The 21,769-nt window shown below is 36.0% G+C and overlaps 1 protein-coding gene across 1 annotated transcript in view; it reads right to left on the bottom strand.

Moving 5' to 3' along the window:
* Window positions 1-1,353: 1,353 nt before the first annotated feature.
* The window catches only part of ZPBP (zona pellucida binding protein), a 157,727-nt gene continuing 137,311 nt past the window's right edge, over window positions 1,354-21,769 (bottom strand). The window contains exon 8 of the mRNA XM_036918832.2: window positions 1,354-1,541. Within this exon, the coding sequence (XP_036774727.2) occupies window positions 1,447-1,541 (95 nt within the window). The 3' untranslated portion in view covers window positions 1,354-1,446. The remainder of the gene's footprint in view (window positions 1,542-21,769) is intronic.

Below are 21,769 nucleotides of genomic sequence, written 5' to 3'. Positions count from 1 at the left end.
GAAAACGATTACATAATAATTAGGAAAGTCCAAATGGATTTTTAGGAAAACATCACCGGGACTAACAAAGAAACATAATTTCTCTTTCCTTTGTATTTGTGTGAGAATTACAAGGTTGTATCTGTCCATAGGGTGAACAAATGGGAAAATAATTTATTAACCAGCCAATTTCAAAAAGCCTAATAGGTCCTAGACGTAAGTAAACTTTATTCTGTTAATGTGTTGCACAGTTGTGCTTAGATCCAACCTGTGTGTAAACTTGCCATTTACCAGGGTTTATTGTCTTAAGAAAGAAAATATGAAGAGAAAAACAGGGAATGTCCAAGAAACAGTATGAAGTGATATAAATAAAACAGTAATAGATGAGAAACTCCTAATTTTGCAAGTTACTCGTGTATTTTTCCTGGTACTTAAACCTTTACATTTTTGGTAATTTTTCATATTCGAATACAGCATCCCAGGGTGAGAGAGAGTAAGCTCTGTGGTGGGGGCAGTGGTAACTGTGATGTAATGCTTTAAGAGTGAAAGAAATGAAATAAGAGTTATGATAATTGATTGAGTCTTTTCTCTACAGGTGTTATCAGAGAAAAAAATTGCTTCGTTTTTCTTTTGTTTTACATGTTGTGAAAGTTCAAACATGAACTTAAGCACATACAATTACTCCATCCTAAAATGTCAAAAAGGTAAAAGACTTTAAACTGAAATGTTTAGGATGGCAATATTGAGCTATATTAAAAACCATGGTGTTGCTGGGAGTAGGTCTTACTAAATAAAATGGCTAAAAATTGCAATAGTAAGACTCACCGTCTTTTAAAAAAGTTACTTCGAACCATGAAAGGTCAAACTAGAAGGAATGAAATCCCATAATATTAAAGCAAAGGAAAGAAACAAGCTGAAATTAACATGACTGTGGAAGAATACAGTTCCTGAGATTGGTCAACATATAAAACAGAATGGGGTACTTGGTAAACTTCTGAAATACCTTTTGGGCTAAGTTGATATAGCATATTTGAAACCATTTTTAAAAAGCAGTGACCTAACATTTATCCAGATACCTGTTTTGCATTTCTACAGGCTTTTTTCTGTGCTCAGTTTAGTAATGCAATTTTCTAAAACCCAGGTTCCCTGTACAAAAGAATACCTAGTCTTTATTTGTATCACAGCTTAATTTTCACCCCATAGGAATAAAGATTTCTTTCCCTCCCTGTAAAAAAAAAGCAGTGATCTAAAATATTTTCAAGTCATATGTGTAGGTCTGGCATTGTGAATAAAGATTACTGGATGTTCCATTCATAAAGCATTTGGACAAACAGTGTTTCAATTAAAATGATGACACCATTGTTTTGTAAAATCTTTAATTTTGGCATCATAGTGGTTTATTATACATTAATATTTCAAAATATACTTTTGTGTTTAATAAACCACCAAAGAACTCAAAATAATGGTCTATAAGCATGTTTTTGCTCCAAACACCAGGCTGCTATTGCATTGAAGACAGTGAATTCCATCACGGGGGTTGTATGATCCAGGGCTGCAGATTACTGTGAATAAAGATTAAGTTAATGAGTAACTTGTTTCCTCAAATGCCACATAATTTAACTTTACATGGGGGATACATTTTCAAAGAAAATTCATTTCTAAAGTTTTTGTTTTGCTTTTAATTGTGGTACAATACCACAACTAATAGTGGTAAAATAGATAAGAAAAAATCTACCATCTTAACTAACATCCTTAAGTGTACAGTTCAATCGTGTTAAGTATTCATGTTATTGTACAACTAATCTGTAGAACTTTTTCATCTGAGAAAAATTATAGTTCTTTATCTCCCTATTACCACCTCCCCTAGCCCCTGTGGCAGCTACCATTCTACTTGTTTCTAGGAGTTTGACTGCTCTAAATACCTCATACAAGTGAAAATTTTTAAGTTTTCACTCTGATCTTGGCTTAGACCAAGACTATGACCTAGAATAGTTTTACTGATCAAGTAATGAGTTGAGAAGGCTGACTGGGACATCCCATAAGTTACAGCAGAAGCCACAAGAGGTCAAGACCATAGGTGGAAATAAACATGACTATCAGATGGCCCACAATAACCATGCTTCAGATGTACAGGGAGTCCCAAATACGGGAGGGAAGTGTATCCTATTTCTAATAATCTCCTGCTTTCAAGTATTTCTGTCACTTGTTAAATGTGTAATTTTGGAAAAATGACGTAGCCTAACAACTCAGTTTGAGCATCACTAACATGGATAATATCATCATGAATATGTTACCACAGCCACTTCTGCATGGCAGAGAGTAAAGAAGGGTAGAGACACCAAAGTCAAATACATTCGCTGTCATGCATTAACTTCGGGGCTCTGGGTAATCAATTCTCTTAGCTCTAGTTTCCTCATTTGTAAAATAGGCACAAGAACCACCAAGTCCATACTCTTATGTGAGGACTGAAGTCACATGACTTGGATGAAAAGGGCACCCGGGCATCCTCGGCAATTACTAAGTGCTTAACCCTGTGTGCTGCAGGACCAGGGTAGGGGCAGGGAGGTCAGATGACACCACTGGGTCCTCTGATTGGATGGGAGTCTTTGATTATCCTGTTCCTCCTGTTCCTACTACGAACGTAGTCAGCAGAATTCAGATATGTTAATAACACATCTAATACATTGTTATTATGGGCTACTGAAGATTCTTTTTCTAGCACCATGATTCAATAATACATGTCAATATTTGGATGTGGGCCACATTAAATGGTGTAATTTCCTACTGTTCTTTATTAAAATATGTATTTCCAAACTGGGAAATACATTAACTGTTATGCAGAGACAGTATTTTCCATTTTAGGTTTCACAGAGTTTTTCAAGTTTAATAGACATTTTATTGTGGGAATAATGTTTCAGATGAAAAAAATATTGGTTAAACATAGTTAAATAGATTTGCTTCAATAATAACAAGAGTATTTAAAGTGGCAATGTATGTGGTCTTAATGGTGTAATATAATGTTTCTCAAAGGTATGTGCTTTACTCTCAAAACACATATTAATGTTTCTTGAAGCACAAATATGGGAATTCTGAGCAAAGATCGATTCAAAGTCTAAAATCATTACACATGGAGAAATCTTCATGCAGTCTTTACCCACATACTTTACACCAAATGTCACAAACAGAACTGATACTGGCATAAAATCATCTAAATCCAAGTTAAATAAATATGATCCTTTAATAAATATTCTTAGAATTAACAAACCTTCCCAACACAGTATGTGTAATACCACAGAATCCTTATTTATAACAGTCTTTCCTAGGATATATCCTAAAGTATTTTGTTCTCTTTTAAGTGGAATTGAGGGAAAATGCTTAAATGTTATTTAAAGTACAACATTAGTGAAGTTATCTTCCAGGTTTGGGTCTCACCAAGTCTTCCAGGTACAGTTATGAGAATAGCTTGATTAAATCTCCATTATATCAATGAGAGAGAGAAGCATTAGTGACTGGTCAGTACTAACATACCAAAAACTGATGAGCAAGCACAGGGAAAAAAATCTTCATGAACTTTATTTAGAGAGGGAATAATTTCTTAAAAAAATAAGTGACTAACCACAATCAAAAACATTTGATACATTTATTATTAAAATTAAGAATAAAAATATTGCACAGTAACAATAGTGAAGCAACAAAACTGGGAAACAGCCGCAATTATATAACAAACAGATAACTATTCAAAATATATAAACAATTCATACAAATCAATGAAAAAGGAAAACTAATTGTAAAAAGGCACAAAAGAGAAAATATAAATGTCCAACTAATGTCATTTTTATTAAGCTACAAAAAATTTCAAACATAGGAACAATTTGGGAAATACACTGAGAATTGTATCAGCAAGATGGTGAACTTCCAAGCTCCAGGCTCTCTGCTCTCCCCTGGAAACATCAGATAAACAACTAGAGACTGGCTAAGATAACTTCATAGGAGCTCGGGAAATCAAAGAGGAACACTTAAATGAATGCCCAATCAAGAAAAAGTCATGTTCTTCATGGTAGGAATTTGTGACAGTTTTACTCGTCCTTGCCCCACCGCTCTCCAATACGGAGCCATGTGCTTTGTCAGGGAGCAGCAGCCCATTGCTTGGTTCCATCCCAGGAAGCAGCGGAGCAGAGCACACTGAACTGGCCCTTGCAGATGGCCACTTGAGGGATTGGCCTCTGCTTGCAGATTTTAGAGCTAGTCAAATGTCAGGCTAGGGGAAGCCATGGGCACATTTCTGAAAACCACACAGTGATTACAGACCCACAGACACCTGAGCAAAGAGATTAGTGATTGGGGAATATGAAAGAACATATAAGAACAACAGAAGAAGCAGTGTGAGACTCTTAGGGAAATTAAGACTTATAAGAACACCCAAGTATACAGAGGAATCAGAAAAAAGCACAAACATAGGACCAAAACTATGGAAAAGCTGATCAATAGAGAAACTAGTAATTCCTGTAATGATCAATAATCATTAATAATAAATAGTAATCATTAGAGAAATGTGAATCAAAATAACAATGATATATCACTTCATACCCATTAGGATGGACGTTATAAAAATAGAAAGAAAATGCAAGTGTTGCAAAGATGTGAAGAAACTGGAAAACTTGTGCACTGTTCATGGGAATGTAAAATGGTGCAACTGCTATGGAAAATAGTACAGACACTCCTCAAAATATTAAAAATAGAGTTACCACATGATCTAGCAATCCCACTTCTGGATATATAGTGAAAAGATTGAAAGCAGGATGTCAAAGGGACATTTGCACACCCACATTCTTTACAGCATTATTCACCATAGCCAAGAAGTGTAATCAATCCCAAGTGTCCACTGATGGATGAATGGATAAAGAAAATGTGAGATATATGTATGTGTGTGTGTGTGTACAGACAATATTACTCAGCCTTAAAAAAGAAGGAAATCTTGTCACATACAATATGGACAAACCTTGAGAATATTATGCTAAGTGAAATAAGCCATCAAAAAAAGACAAATAGTGCATGATTCCACTTACAGATGTATTCAGAGTAATCAAACTCCTAGAAACAGAAAGAACTGTGGTTGCCAAGGGCTAAGGGAGGGGGAAATGGGAAATTACTGAATATATATGCAACTTCAGTTTATGAAAAAGTTCTAGGTATCTGTTTCACAGCAATGTAAATAAAGGTAAAATTATTGAACTGCATACTTAAAAATGGTTACAATATTTGATTTTATGTTATGTGCTTTTTACGAAAACAAAAACCTCCCAACAAATAAAAGGTCAGGAAGTCTTCATAGATTAATTTTACCAAATATTTTAAAAAGCATTAACCTCAATCCTTCTCAAACTCCTGCAAATCACTGAAGAGGAGAGAAAACTTCTAGACTTAATCTATGAGGTCAGAATTGCCCTATTACCAAAATCAGACAAAGATTGTATAGGAAAACAAATAATGGATCAATATCCCTTATGAATATTAATGGAAAAATTCTCAACAAAATACAAAACCAAATTTAACAGCATATTAAAAGGATCATACAACATGACCACTTAGGATTTCTTTCTAGAATGCAAGGATGGTTCAATATATGAAAATCAATGTAATATACCACATTAACTGAATGGGGAAAAAGCCGCACAAGATCATCTCAATTGAGGCAAAGCATTTGACAAATTCAATATCATGATATGAAAAAAGCTACCTTCAGCAAATTTCGATTGTACAGAGAAGTATAATCAACTATAGCTACCATGTTACACATTAGATTCTCAGACCTTACTCATCTCATAGCTGAAAGTTTGTACCCTAGGAAAGCAGAACTTAAATATTGTCATCAAAAAGTAAATAAAAGAGAGAAAGTTTAAATATATGAGATGGATGTGTTAATTATACAAGAGGAATCCTTTCCTAACATATATGTACATCAAATCATCATGATATACACTTTAAATCTTACAATTTTGTCCATTATCTCAATAAAGCAGAAAACCTATGATAGGAACATAAGCGAAGGAGCACAAGGAAAAGTAACCAAGTGAAAAGGAGTTTTGGAGTGAGTTAAAAATTTGGTCCCAAATTCTCATTTTTCAATTATCTTTATGAACACATCAATTATCCTAGGATTGCTGGGATTCAACTTCCTTGATTACAGTATTAGGATAATCCCTATGTCAAAAAGATATTTGATGCTTAGGAAAACATTGGCAAACTTTTAGCAAGTCTTCAGTTATTATTTAAAGAATCACTGAAATGTATAGTTCTGTGAGGTAAGCAGAGCTTATTGTTGTCCCCTGAAACGTAGTCAGCACTCAGTGTAATAGGGAGAGAACCAAATTCTGTGTTCTCTTCATTCTTGAGCACTTATAACAAAACTGTATCATTCATCTGACCTTTACTACATTTAGTCATTGGTAGCTATATTTTCATATGTATTATAATTATATCCAATTAGATTATACATTCCTTGAAAGACAAAATTGTGTTTTTAATAATTCCCTCTTATATCACTTAGAACCATGTTTGGCAGTGCATAATATAATAAATACATATTTAATGTTAAAAAAAACCGAGGAATAGAATGAATTTTCCTCAGTCTGATAAAGGACCTTCATGGAAACCCACACCCAACATGATAAAATCCCAAGATTTTCCTTTAAAATCAGCAACAAAATACTATCTCTGTTTCTATTTAACACAGTTTTGGATATCTTCCAGAGATCAATTAAACAAGACAAAGAAAGTGAGTTCAAATTGGAAAGTAAAAGTAATGTGTCTCTGTCCACATATGGTATAATCTTATATGAAGAAAACTCTAAAGATTTCTCAAAAATGCCTACTTGACCTACAAATTCAGCAGTTACAGTATATAAAATCAATATACGAAAATCAACTGTGAACAATCCAAAAAGGATGTTAAGAAAACAGTTCTATTTATATAATATCATCAAAAATATACTACTTAGGAATAGGCTTAACCAAGGAGGTAAAATAGCTGTATATCAAAAACTACCAAAAAATGCTGAAAGAAATCAAGGAAGACACAAGTACATGGAAAGACATCCCACATTCACAGGTTGGAACACTGAATAATGTTTAGACATAAGTACTACTGCAAACTATCTATAGATTCTATGAAATTTCTATTAAAATCCCAGTGACATTGTTTTCAGAAATGGAAAAATCCATCCTAAATTCACTGAAATCTCAAGGGACCAGAGTAGCCAAAACAATTCTGAAAAAGAACAAAGTTGGAAATCTCACACTTTCTAATTTAAATACTACAAAGCTACTGAGATCAAAGTGATATGGTACTGGCATGAAGACAAAGGGTACAGACAAAAGGAATAGAAAGAGAACGCAGAAATAAACTGTCCAATGATTTTTAATAAGGGTACCAAGATCATTCAATGAGGAAAGGACAGTCTTTGCAACAAATGGTGCTCGGAAAACTGGATATCCACGTACAAATGGATGATGGACTCTTATTTGACTCCAATTGTCAAAACAAACCCAAAGTTGATCAAAGACCTAAACATAAGAGCTTAAACTATAAAACTCATGGAAAAAACATAGGGAAAAACCACCATGACATTAGCTTTTGCAATTTTTTAAATATGATACTAAAAGCATAAAAACAAAAGACAAACACACCGCGGGAGGCTTGGGAAGATGGCGGCGTGAGTAGAGCAGCAGCAATCTCCTCACAAAACCACATATATCTATGAAAATATAACAAAGACAACCCTTCCTAGAATAAAGACCAGAGGACACAGGACAATATCCAGACCACATCCGCACCAGAGAGAACCCAGCGCCTTGCGAAGGGGGTAAGATACAAGCCCCTGCCCGGTGGGAGCCAAGCGCCCATCCCCCCAACTCGTGGCGGGAGAAGAATAGGCAGAGCGGGAGGGAGACAGAGCACAGGACTGCCGAACACCCAGCCCCAGCCATCCGGGCCAGAGTGCAGGGCCCTGGATATTAGGAAAACAGGGCAGAAATAACAGTGAGTAGGCACCGGAGGCCGGGCACCAGAGGACAAGAAAAGCGAGCGACCAATTTTTTATGTATTTATTTATTTATTTATTTTTGCTGTTTTGTTTTGGCGAGCGCTTTTTGGAAGTCTTAAAGGGATAGGGACCCCAATACTAGGGAAACAGGGTAGCAAGACTGGTGAGCAGAAGCCTGAGGCTGGCGCCGGAGAATAAAGAAAAACGAGCGGCCACCTCTTTTTTTTTTTTCATTAAAAAAAAATTTTTTTTTTTTTTTGTGTTCGTCATTTTGTTTTGTCGGGTGCTTTTTGGAAGTCTTAAAGGGGCAGGGCGGGACACTTAATCCAGAGGTAGGGAATCCGGGGATCTCTGGACACCCTAACCCCTGGGCTGCAGGGAGCAGGGAGGACCCTTACGGAGATAAATAGCCTCCAGGCAGCTCCCCCTCCAACGCGACTCCACCACATTGGGGCAGAGGCCCGAACCAGGCCACGCCCACAGCAACAGTGGAGATAAACTCCATAGCAGCCGGGCAGGAAGCAGAAACCCTGTCTGCGCACAGCTGCCCAGCACAAGCCACTAGAGGTCGCTGTTCTCCCAGGAGAGGAAGGCCACAAACCAACAAGAAGGGAAGTTCTTCCAGCCGTCACTCGTCCCAGCTCTGCAAACTATTCCTATCACCATGAAAAGGCAAAGCTACAGGAAGACAAAGATCACAGAGACAACACCAGAGAAGGAGACAGACCTAACCAGTCTTCCTGAAAAAGAATTCAAAATAAGAATCATAAACATGCTGACAGAGATGCAGAGAAATACGCAAGAGAAATGGGATGAAGTCCGGAGGGAGATCACAGATGCCAGAAAGGAGATCGCAGAAATGAAACAAACTCTGGAAGGGTTTATAAGCAGAATGGATAGGATGCAAGAGGCCATTGATGGAATAGAAACCAGAGAACAGGAACACATAGAAGCTGACATAGAGAGAGATAAAAGGATCTCCAGGAATGAAACAACATAAAGAAAACTGTGTGACCAATCCAAAAGGAACAATATCCATATTATAGGGGTTCCAGAAGAAGAAGAGAGAGGAAAAGAGATGGAAAGTATCTTAGAAGAAATAATTGCTGAAAACTTCCCCAAACTGGGGGAGGAAATAATCGAACAGACCACGGAAATACACAGAATGCCCAACAGAAAGGATCCAAGGAGGACAACACCAAGACACATAATAATTAAAATGGCAAAGATCAAGGACAAGCAAAGAGTTTTAAAGGCAGCTAGAGAGAAAAAGGTCACCTATAAAGGAAAACCCATCAGGCTAACATCAGACTTCTCGACAGAAACCCTACAGGCCAGAAGAGAATGGCATGATATATTTAATACAATGAAACAGAAGGGCCTTGAACCAAGGATACTGTATCTAGCACGATTATCATTCAAATATGATGGTGGGATTAAACAATTCCCAGACAAACAAAAGCTGAGGGAATTTGCTTTCCACAAACCACCTCTACAGAACATCTTACAGGGACTGCTCTAGATGGGAGCACTCCTAGAAAGAGCACAGCACAAAACACCCAACATATGAAGAATCAAGGAGGAGGAATAAGAAGGGAGAGAAGAAAAGAATCTCCAGACAGTGTATATAACAGCTCAATAAGCGAGCTAAGTTAGGCAGTAAGATACTAAAGAGGCTAACCTTGAACCTTTGGTAACCACGAATTTAAAGCCTGCAATGGCAATAAGTACATATCTTTCAATTGTCACCCTAAATGTTAATGGGCTGAATGCACCAATCAAAAGACATAGAGTAAGAGAATGGATAAAAAAGCAAGACCCATCTATATGCTGCTTACAAGAAACTCACCTCAAACCCAAAGACATGTACAGACTAAAAGTCAAGGGATGGAAAAACATATTTCAAGCAAACAACAGCGAGAAGAAAGCAGGGGTTGCAGTACTAATATCAGACAAAATAGACTTCAAAACAAAGAAAGTAACAAGAGATAAAGAAGGACACTACATAATGATAAAGGGCTCAGTCCAACAAGAGGATATAACCATTCTAAATATATATGCACCCAACACAGGAGCACCAGCATATGTGAAACAAATACTAACAGAACTAAAGGGTGAAATAGACTGCAATGCATTCATTCTAGGAGACTTCAACACACCACTCACCGCAAAAGATAGATCCACTGGGCAGAAAATAAGTAAGGACACGGAAGCACTGAACAACACAGTAGAGCAGATGGACCTAATAGACATCTATAGAACTCTGCATCCAAAAGCAACAGGATATACATTCTTCTCAAGTGCACACGGAACATTCTCCAGAATAGACCACATACTAGGCCACAAAAAGAGCCTCAGAAAATTCCAAAAGATTGAAATCCTACCAACCAACTTTTCAGACTACGAAGGCATAAAACTAGAAATAAACTGTACAAAGAAAGCAAAGAGGATCACAAACACATGGAGGCTTAACAACACGCTCCTAAATAATCAATGGATCAATGACCAAATCAAAATGGAGATCCAGCAATACATGGAAACAAATGACAACAACAACACTAAGCCCCAACTTCTGTGGGACGCAGCAAAAGCACTCTTAAGAGGAAAGTATATAGCAATCCAAGCATATTTAAAAAAGGAAGAACAATCCCAAATGAATGGTCTAATGTCACAATTATCGAAATTGGAAAAAGAAGAACAAATGAGGCCTAAGGTCAGCAGAAGGAGGGACATAATAAAGATCAGAGAAGAAATAAATAAAATTGAGAAGAATAAAACAATTGCAAAAATCAATGAAACCAAGAGCTGGTTCTTCGAGAAAATAAACAAAATAGATAAACCTCTAGCCAGACTTATTAAGAGGAAAAGAGACTCAACACAAATCAACAGTATCAGAAACGAGAAAGGAAAAATCATGATGGACCCCACAGAAATACAAAGAATTATTAGAGAATACTATGAAAACCTATATGCTAACAAACTGGGAAACCTAGCAGAAATGGACAACTTCCTAGAAAAATACAACCTTCCAAGACTGACCCAGAAAGAAACAGAAAATCTAAACAGACCAATTACCAGCAATGAAATTGAAGTGATAATCAAAAAACTACCAAAGAACAAAACCCCCGGGATAGATGGATTTACCTCAGAATTTTATCAGACATACAGGGAAGACATAATACCCATTCTCCTTAGAGTTTTCCAAAAAATAGAGGAGGAGGGGATACTCCCAAACTCATTCTATGAAGCTAACATCACCTTAATACCAAAACCAGGCAAAGACCCCACCAAAAAAGAAAACTACAGACCAATATCCCTGATGAACATAGATGCAAAAATACTCAACAAAATATTAGCAAACCGAATTAAAAAATACATCAAAAGGATCATACACCATGACCAAGTGGGATTCATCCCAGGGATGCAAGGATGGTACAACATTTGAAAGTCCATCAACATCATCCACCACATCAACAAAAAGAAAGACAAAAACCACATGATCATCACCATAGATGCTGAAAAAGCATTTGACATAGTTCAACATCCATTCATGATAAAAACTCTCAGCAGAATGGGAATAGAGGGCAAGTACCTCAACATAATAAAGGCCATATATGATAAACCCAGAGCCAACATTATATTGAACAGCAAGAAGCTGAAAGCATTTCCTCTGAGATCGGGAACTAGATAGGGATGCCCACTCTCTCCACTGTTATTTAACATAGTGCTGGAGGTCCTAGCCACGGCAATCAGACAAAACAAAGAAATACAAGGAATCCAGATTGGTAAAGAAGAAGTTAAACTGTCCCTATTTGCAGATGACATGATACCGTACATAAACAATCCTAAAGACTCCACCCCAAAACTACTAGAACTGATATTGGAATACAGCAAAGTTGCAGGATACAAAATCAACACACAGAAATCTGTGGCTTTCCTATACACTAACAGTGAACCAACAGAAAGAGGAATCAGGAAAACAACTCCATGCACAATTGCATCAAAAAAAAATAAAATACCTAGGAATAAACCTAACCATGGAAGTGAAAGACTTATACTCTGAAAACTACAAGTCACTCTTAAGAGAAATTAAAGGGGACACTAACAGATGGAAACTCATCCCATGCTCGTGGCTAGGAAGAATTAATATGGTCAAAATGGCCATCCTGCCCAAAGCAATATACAGATTTGATGCAATCCCTATGAAACTACCAGCAACATTCTTCAATGAACTGGAACAAATAATTCAAAAATTCATATGGAAACACCAAAGACCCCGAATAGCCAAAGCAATCCTGAGAAAGAAGAATAAAGTAAGGGGGATCTCACTCCCCAACTTCAAGCTCTACTATAAAGCCATAGTAATCAAGACAATTTGGTACTGGCACAAGAGCAGAGCCACAGACCAATGGAACAGACTAGACAATCCAGACATTAACCCAGACATATATGGTCAATTAATATTTGATAAAGGAGCCATGGACATACAATGGCGAAATGACAGTCTCTTCAACAGATGGTGCTGGCAAAACTGGACAGCTACATGTAGGAGAATGAAACTGGACCATTGTCTAACCCCATATACAAAAGTAAACTCAAAATGGATCAAAGACCTGAATGTAAGTCATGAAACGATTAAACTCTTGGAAGAAAACATAGGCAAAAACCTCTTAGACATAAACATGAGTGACCTCTTCTTGAACATATCTCCCAGGGCAAGGAAAACAACAGCAAAAATGAACAAGTGGGACTATATTAAGCTGAAAAGCTTCTGTACAGCAAAAGACACCATCAATAGAACAGAAAGGAACCCTACAGTATGGGAGAATATACTTGAAAATGACACATCCAATAAAGGCTTGACCTCCAGAATATATAAAGAGCTCACACGCCTCAACAAACAAAAAACAGATAACCCAATTAAAAAATGGGCAGAGGAACTGAACAGACAGTTCTCCAAAACAGAAATACAGATGGCCAACAGACACATGAAAAGATGCTCCACATCGCTAATTATCAGAGAAATGCAAATTAAAACTACAATGAGGTATCACCTCACACCAGTAAGGATGGCTGCCATCCAAAAGACAAACAACAACAAATGTTGGCGAGGCTGTGGAGAAAGAGGAACCCTCCTACACTGCTGGTGGGAATGTAAGTTAGTTCAACCTTTGTGGAAAGCAGTATGGAGGTACATCGAAATGCTCAAAACAGACCTACCATTTGACCCAGGAAATGCACTCCTAGGAATTTACCCTAAGAATGCAGCAATCAAGTATGAGAAAGATCAGTGCACCCCTATGTTTATTGCAGCACTATTTACAATAGCCAAGAATTGGAAGCAACCTAAATGTCCATCGATAGATGAATGGATAAAGAAGATGTGGTACATATACACAATGGAATACTACTCAGCCATAAGAAAAGGGCAAATCCAACCATTTGCAGCAACATGGATGGAGCTGGAGGGTATTATGCTCAGTGAAACAATCCAAGCGGAGAACAAGAAATACCAAATGATTTCACTTATTTGTGGAACATAAGAACAAAGGAAAAACTGAAAGAACAAAACAGCAGCAGAATCACAGAACTCAAGAATGGACTAACAGGTACCAAAGGGAAAGGGACTGGGGAGGATGGGTGGGTAGGGAGGGATAAGAGGGGGGAGAAAAAGGGAGGTATTAAGATTAGCATGCATGGGGGGATAGGAGAAAAGGGAGGGCTGTACAACACAGAGAAGGCAAGTAGTGATTCTACAACATTTTGCTATGCTGATGGACAGTGACTGTAAAGGGCTTTATAGGGGGGACCTGGTATAGGGGAGAGCCTAGTAAACATAATATTTGTCATGTAAGTGTAGATTAGTGATACCAAAAAAAAAAAAAAAGGGCAGTTCCTGTGTGGTAACCTCCAATGAGTTCTACACAAGGATATAAAGGGCATATAAAAGTGTAGGCAAAGGGTCTGTTTGTGTTTATACAGAGGATCAAAGCCTAATTGGGCTACCCCGAAAATCAACTAAGATATGATATGAAAGAGAACTTCCAACATCAGCACTCTCTGGAAGACTCATGCCAGAAGATGATCATCAAAAAACCCCAACAAAGATCCATGCACTGCTACAGCTGTAGATGCACTCATCCCACCAGTTCCTGGACTTGCCATGGGAATGACGAAGGAGATATCTAAGCTGGCCTGTGCATACAGTAAAACAACAAATTTGACTGGATCTATACTGTTGGAACTCAACCAAGAATTAGGAGAAGTGCAAATTGTAGCGCTCCAAAATCTTACAACTACAGACTACTTACTGTTAAAAGAACATAAGGGATGTGAACATTCCCCAGAAATGGGTTGTTTTAATTTGTCTGATTTCTCTCAGACTGTTCAAGTTCAGTTGGACAATATCCACCATATCATAGATAAGTTTTCACAAATGCCTAAGGTGCCTAACTGGTTTTCTTGGTTTCACTGGAGATGGCTGGTAATTACAGGTATGCTTTGGTTATGTAACTATACTCCTATTATGTTAATGTGTGTGCACAATTTAAGTAGTAGCTTAAAACCTATACATGCTGAAGTTACTCTACAAGAAGATATGTCAAAGAAATAATCAATCTTCCCATGTTTTCTTCCGCCTGCTACTTCTATAGCTTTTCTTCTTCCTTCCTAGTTACAACCCTTAAATAGAATTCGTGCCTCATATCAAATTTACCGAGTATCATAATTCTTCCAAGTGGTAAAGATACCTCAAGACAAATGCTGGGCATAGAAGCCACAGGGCATAAATATGCAAAGAAATAAAAAGCTAACCATTTCAAACAATAAGGCTTCTCTCTCACTTACCAACTTTACATTTCCCTGTATGGCCCTGGACGATGACTGTTTAGCCAGAGACGGGTAAGATTCCTCAAGGGAGGAACAACCTAAGACAGGTACAGTCGCAGGGGGGTCATCAGGTGAGAAATTGGGGATCAACAGAGGTGAGGCTTAGAACCTCACCCCCCCTGTTCTGAGAGAAATCTTATGCATATGTGGATGTTTTATTGCCCTTGTCTAGCTTGGATTAACACATAGTCTACAGGCACACACCTGATCATCTACATTTGCTCTCTTTCAACGTTAAACTATGTTTTCTACCTTTATCTCGTATCTACCTACCACTTCAGCATTTTATTAAAAATAATAATAATAAAGAGAGAAATGTGTTATCCACATATAAATCAAGTATAAAAATCAAATGAGTATTCATATTTGAACTGACTGTTTATAGTTCATAATGCATGAGCTAAGCCGAAGGTTTCTGTGATGGCTGCCCTTGTACTGTTTGTTCACCATGTGGGAGCTTGTTCACTATGTGGGAATTTGTTCTCCATGTGAGAACTTGTTTGTTGTGCCTCAGAAGATTGGAGACTGACGAGAATTAGGCTTGGGGTGGATTAATGATTGTGCATTGAGCATTGACTTCCCTATACAGAATTTTATTGTTGTTCACAACTATTTGATCAATAAATATGAGAGATGCCCTCACAAAAAAAAAAAAAAAGGACAGACTTCCAATGGTAAAATAATAAGTAACCAGGATGTAATGAATATAGTCAAGATATTTTAACAGCTTGATATAGTGATAGCTGGTACCTAGAATTGTCATGTATATAAATGTTGAATCACTATGTTGTACACCTGAAACTAATGTAATGTAATACTTTGTGTCATCTACCCTTCAATAAAAAATAATTATCTACAAAAAAAAAAGACAGATAAATTGAACTACAAAAAAATTTATAACTTTTGTGAATTAAAGAATACCATCAGTATAGTGAAAAGGCAAACCGTGGGAGAAAATATTTGCAAACCATGCATCTGATAAGGGGGTTAATATCCAAAACATATAACTTCTGTAACTCCATAACAACCAAAATTTAAAATCGAATTAAAAAATGGGTAAAGGCTTTCAGGAGCCATTTCTTCAAAGCAGATATAAAAATAATAGGTACATGAAAAGATGCTCATTACTAACCATTAGGAAAATGCAAATCAAAACCACAATGAGATTTCAATTCATGTACATTAGGATAGCAAGTATAAAAAAATGTAAGGTAACAAGAGTTGGCCAGGATGTGTTAAAACTGTTATTAAGCCTTGTGCTTTGTTGGTGGAAATAAAAAATGGTGGAACCTCTATGGAATACAATATGGTGGTTCCTCCATATTGTTGGAGAAATGGAATTACCACATGATCCAGCAATTCCATTTCTGGGTATATGTTATGGATTGCATGTATGTACTCCCCCAAAATTCATATGTTTAAGACATAACTCACTTATTTCATAGACCTGAGGGTAAAGACAAAATTTTAATGTTAATGAAAAATTTAGTACCAAAGACAATGTCCACAGTGTTAAAAAACAAGTGGCAAGAATTCCAATTCTAGCTTTTACTGTACTGAATTAATCCATTTGAAGATAACAGTGACAAAATCTGGAAAAAAGAAACACACATGATTTGACAGCATTAAAGTGGTAGCAAAGGCAGGCAGATGCTGATGGTAGAATAACCAAAGGTACCTTTCCTGCAAAGGTACAATAATCAAAACTGTGGCCCTAGCATAAGGAGGGAAAAATACACTAATGGGAACAGAACAGAGGGTGAGAAATAACCTTGTCCATGACCAGTTGATTTTTCATAAGGATAACAAGATCATACAATGTGGAAAGAAGAGTCTCTTCAGCAAATGATGGTGGGAGAGCTAGATACCAAGCCAAATAATAAAGTTAGACCCTTAACTCAAACTGTTTAAAAAAATTAGTTCAAAATGCATCCATGACCTGTTTGGAAAAGGGGTAAAATTTTCATGACTTTGTACACCACTATGTTTTTGTTTTGTTTTGGAGATGACACAGAAAACATGAGCAATTAATAGAGAAAAAGTAAAGTGGACTACATAAAAACTTAAAACTTCCATACATATGGACATTATTATGAAAGTGAAGAACTACCTGAGAATAGACGAAAATATTTGCAAATCATGTATGTCTAAGGGTCTAGAAAAAAGACTTTCTAAATGGACCTTATGACTCAAAAACCAAAACCCAAAAACCTAATTTTAAAAAATAGATAGCAGACTTGAATAGATAGTTCTCCAAAGAATATACACAAGTGGCCACCAAGTACAGGAAAAATGTTCACCATCATCAGTCATTTGGGAAATGCAAATCGTTGCCAAATGAGATACTTCACGCACACTAGGATGACTTTTAATTTTTTTTAAGTAAAATAACAAGTGTTACTGAGAAGAAATAGATTCCCTAATACATTATTAGTGGGACTGTAAAATGGTGTAGCCACCATTATAAACTCAGTAAGTTTACACTGAAAAAGTTAAACACAAAACTGCCAGCAATTATACTGTTGGTATACAACCAAAAGTCTTAAAAATGGGTACTCAAGTAGATACTTCTCCATGAATGTTCATAGACGCAGTATTCACAATAGCCAAGTGGAAACAGCCCAAATGTTCATCAATGGATGAATGGATAAACAAATTGAGTACATACATACAATGAAATATTGTTCAACCATTAAGAAGGAATGAAATATTGATACAAGCTAAAGTGTGGTTGAATCTAGAAAACATTATGTTAAGTGAAAGAAGCCAGACACAAAATAACACACATTATATTTTTAAATACATATATTTATATATATTTTTATGAAATATCCCAAACAAGTAAATCCATTCAAACAGAAAGCAAACCTGTAGTTTTCAGGGCTAAGGGTAGAGAAAAATTGGGAGAAACTGCTTAATAAATAGAGAGTTTCCTTATGAAATTATTAAAATGGGAACTAGAGGTGGTGTTTGTACAACACTGTGTACTAAATGCCACTGAATTGTTTACTTTAAAATGGTTTCATGTTACATGAATTTTAACAAAAATATGCGTAATGTTTCATTTGACTTATAAGCCAATATAAATTGGTATAACTGGTGTAAAAGATGTATAATTGATAACCAAAAAGGGATGACAAAGAATGATGCAGAAAACAATGACATAAATTATCAAAAAGCCTTGAATTTAACACAAGACATAAATGAACAGATCCAAGAAACTCAACCCAGTATCAAATAGACAAAACTTCACCCCAGGCATAACAGAGTCAAACTGCTATAAACCCCAAATAAAGAGAATCTCAAAGCTAGAGAAAAAAAATGACACATTACATGCAGGATCGGGAAAGGGAGAACTATATGAATAGGAGCCTACTCCTCATTACAAACCTTCAATGCCTATCAGTAAGTGAAAGAAGCTAATCTGAAAAGGCTACAAACTGTATGATTCTAACTACATGACACTCTAGAAAAGGAAAAACCATGGAGATAGTAAAATGGTCAATGGTTAGGGGATGGGGAAGGATGAATAGGTAGAAAACACAATTTTTAGGGTAGTAAATCTCTGTATGATACTATAATGGTGGATACAGGTCATTATACATTTGTCCAAAACTCACATAATGTGCAACAGCAAGAGTGAACTGTAATGTAAACAATGGACTTTGGCTGGTAATTATGTGTCAATGTAGGTTCACCAATTGTAACAAAAAGGTATCACTCTGTTGAGAGACCTTGATAATCTCTGAGGGAGGCAATGCATGAGTGAGGTCAGGGAGTATATGGGAAATCTCTGTACTTTTCACTCAGTTTTGTTATGAACCTACAAATGCTCTAAAAATAAAGCTTATTTAAAAAATACATTAAGGTAAAAAAAAGACATTTTGCATTAAAAATTAGAGACATTGTGGACAGTGACCTTGCACCACAACTAAGCCTTAAAAATTTCCTTAGCCCAAAAAGAGAACTATGACCCAAAAGAATAAAGGAACTGATTAACTATTTTGCCTAAAACAACCAAAAGATATTAATAACCACAAAGATATATGTAAAGATGTTTTTTAAGAAACTGGATGTAAAATCACAAGGGACAGTGATCCTTTAGTGATAGTAAACAAAAGACAAGAGCTCTACAATTGCTGTAGCTTACTGTCTTCAGAAAGTTGTCAAATTACAGCACAGGGAACTAAGGTGGAGCTCAGCAAACTCCCTGAATTGAAAAGACAAAGTTAACAGCCCTAGAAGACCAATACCGCCAGAGTTCTTACAACTGTGTAACAGAAAGGGACAAAGAACTCTGGAGGTGAGTAGAACATCTCTCTGGAACATTCAACAGAAATCAGTGTATTTATTTGAGGAAGCCACCTAAGGCTGGGGAAAGGACCACTGATTTTGATAGCATTAGAGGAAAGGGTGCTTGACAATCACTCAGGCTAAGGAACAGTGTGATTCCCAACAACCAGAATGGGAAATTTGTAATTCACAAGGCATTTGGGGTAGAGCATTTAGAAAAGTAGGGGGAAATAATTAGCTCTAAACTCCATACTGAACTAGAGCCATCTATCAACTTAGAAAAGCAAGACACAAACTAATCAAATTGTTTACAAGTAATGTATTAATAACATCTGAAAAAAAGACCACAAAGTTAGTAAGAATACAAAATTATACAGAACCAAATAGGATAAAATTTACAAAGTCTGGAATGTATACAGAAATTGTTCTGCAGGAAAAAATAATCCATAACGAAGAGAATAATAAAACAAACAAAAGCCCAACTAGAAACAAGGAGGAGAAATACTTATACACTACAAATTACAAAACATTGCTGAAAGAAACCACTGGAGACCTAAATAAATAAAAAGTCATTCTGCGTTCATGGATAGGAAGACAATATTGTTAAGATGTCAATATTACCCAAAACAAGAGATTCAAGGCAATCCCTATGAAAATTTCAACAGTCTTTTTTGAAGAAATGTAAAGCCAATCCTCAAGTGGCCCTGAAAAGACAAAACACAATCTTGTAATCTTGTAAAAGAACAAGGACAGTGAGAAGACTCATAGTGACTATTTCAAAACTTATGAGAAAGCTCCAGTACTCAAACAGACAAATGGAATAGAAATAAATCTGTACACTTATGATTGGTTAAGATAAGGATGACAAATCCATTCAATGTGGAAAGAGAGTCTTTTCAACAAATGGTGCTGGGAAAACTGGATTTCCACATTCAGAAGAATGAAGTTGTATCCCTACCTTACACTATTTACAAATATTAACTCAGAATGGATCTATGACGTAAATATAAGAGCTAAAAAGTCCTAGAAGAAAACAGGTCTAAATCTTCATGACTTTGAATATGGCAATGGATGTTTAGATGTGGCAACAGAAGAAAATATAAATTGGACTTCATTATGATTAAAAATATTTGTGCATCAAAAGAACTTTGTCAAATGGCTAAGCAGAATGTTAACAGGGTCTATCACTAACTGGCACAATATGTAAGCATTAATCATAAGAAAGCTGGAGTGGTTATACTAATATCTAACAAAGTAGACCTCAATGCAAGGAATATCAGGAATAAAGATGTATGAAGTAATGTTGAAAGTTAAAACCAAAAAAAAATAACAATCCTAAATGTCTATTTATTTAAGCACTAAACGTCAAAATACTTGGAAGGAAAAAAAGAAAATTAGAGCAATCTACATTTATAGCTGGGAGCTTCAACATTTCACTCTTACAAACTGATATGACAAATAGAAACTAAAACAACAGGGTAACTTTTGCAACCTGAAATTTCAGAATAAATTTATTATTCATGAGGACATAGAATATTCATTTATCAAGATGGGTTATATCTTGAACCGTAAAACACCTCTCATAACAATTAAACGGACTGAAGTAATACAGGGCATGTTTTCTGAGCAGAAAAAGCTTTAGTTGGAGAACAACAATGGAAAAATATACTGGAAATGACCATATATGTGGGAATTAAACAAAATACTACAAGTAAGCCTAGGGCTCAATGAAATTACAAAAAACAAATTGTAAAATACTTTGAACCAATTGGAAACAAAGCAAAAAACAAAAAAACAAATTAGCGGGATTCAGGTAAAGCAATGTTAAGGAGATATCTATAGCTTTAGTTACTTACATAACAAAAGAGAAAGGTATGAAATAATGTTTTGTGTTGCTCTCTTAAGAAACTAAAGAGAGTGCATAAAGTTTCAGATGAGAAAGAAAGTGAATAATATAAGAAAAATTTAAAGGTAAGAACAGAAATTAAGGAAACAAATCAAACAAATGAAAGAAAATTAACTAAAACCTGACTCCTTGAAAAGACTAATAAAATGGATAAACTTCCAGCTAGAGCTTGTAAAACTGAAAAAAAAAATGTGGAGACAAATTGAGTGATACTGAGAATAATGGGGGAACATTACTACGGATTCCATGACATCAGATGTAAAATGAGGTAACACTGTGATAAATTTGTGGAATAAATTTGACCACTTAGAGAAAATGAACAAATACAGAGAGCATACAAATTATAAAAATGAACTCAGAAAACCTGAAAAACCATTTATCAATTAACCACTTTAATTAAAATCCTCCCCATATTGAGTACAGTTCTGTTGTGGTGGTCTAATCCTCTAATGCCCACTCAGCCCATTGAATACAACTAAAAACTTAAACTAAAATGAAATTATTACCTGAGGACTCTAAAAAGCAAAGGAAATAAGGTGCATTTACGAAGGCAGTTAAAAGAAGCAAATCACCAGGGATGAGTATCCTGTCTATATATTTTAATTTTCTCTTTTAGCTTACCACCCGGGTGGACTGGTTTGCAGAGTGGCACTGTACAAAT

This window comes from Manis pentadactyla, chromosome 7 (assembly GCF_030020395.1).
Source record: "Manis pentadactyla isolate mManPen7 chromosome 7, mManPen7.hap1, whole genome shotgun sequence".
Classification (NCBI taxonomy): Eukaryota; Metazoa; Chordata; class Mammalia; order Pholidota; family Manidae; genus Manis; species Manis pentadactyla.
Note: the sequence above shows the minus strand (reverse complement) of the source record. Positions and strands in the feature narration are given on the sequence as shown.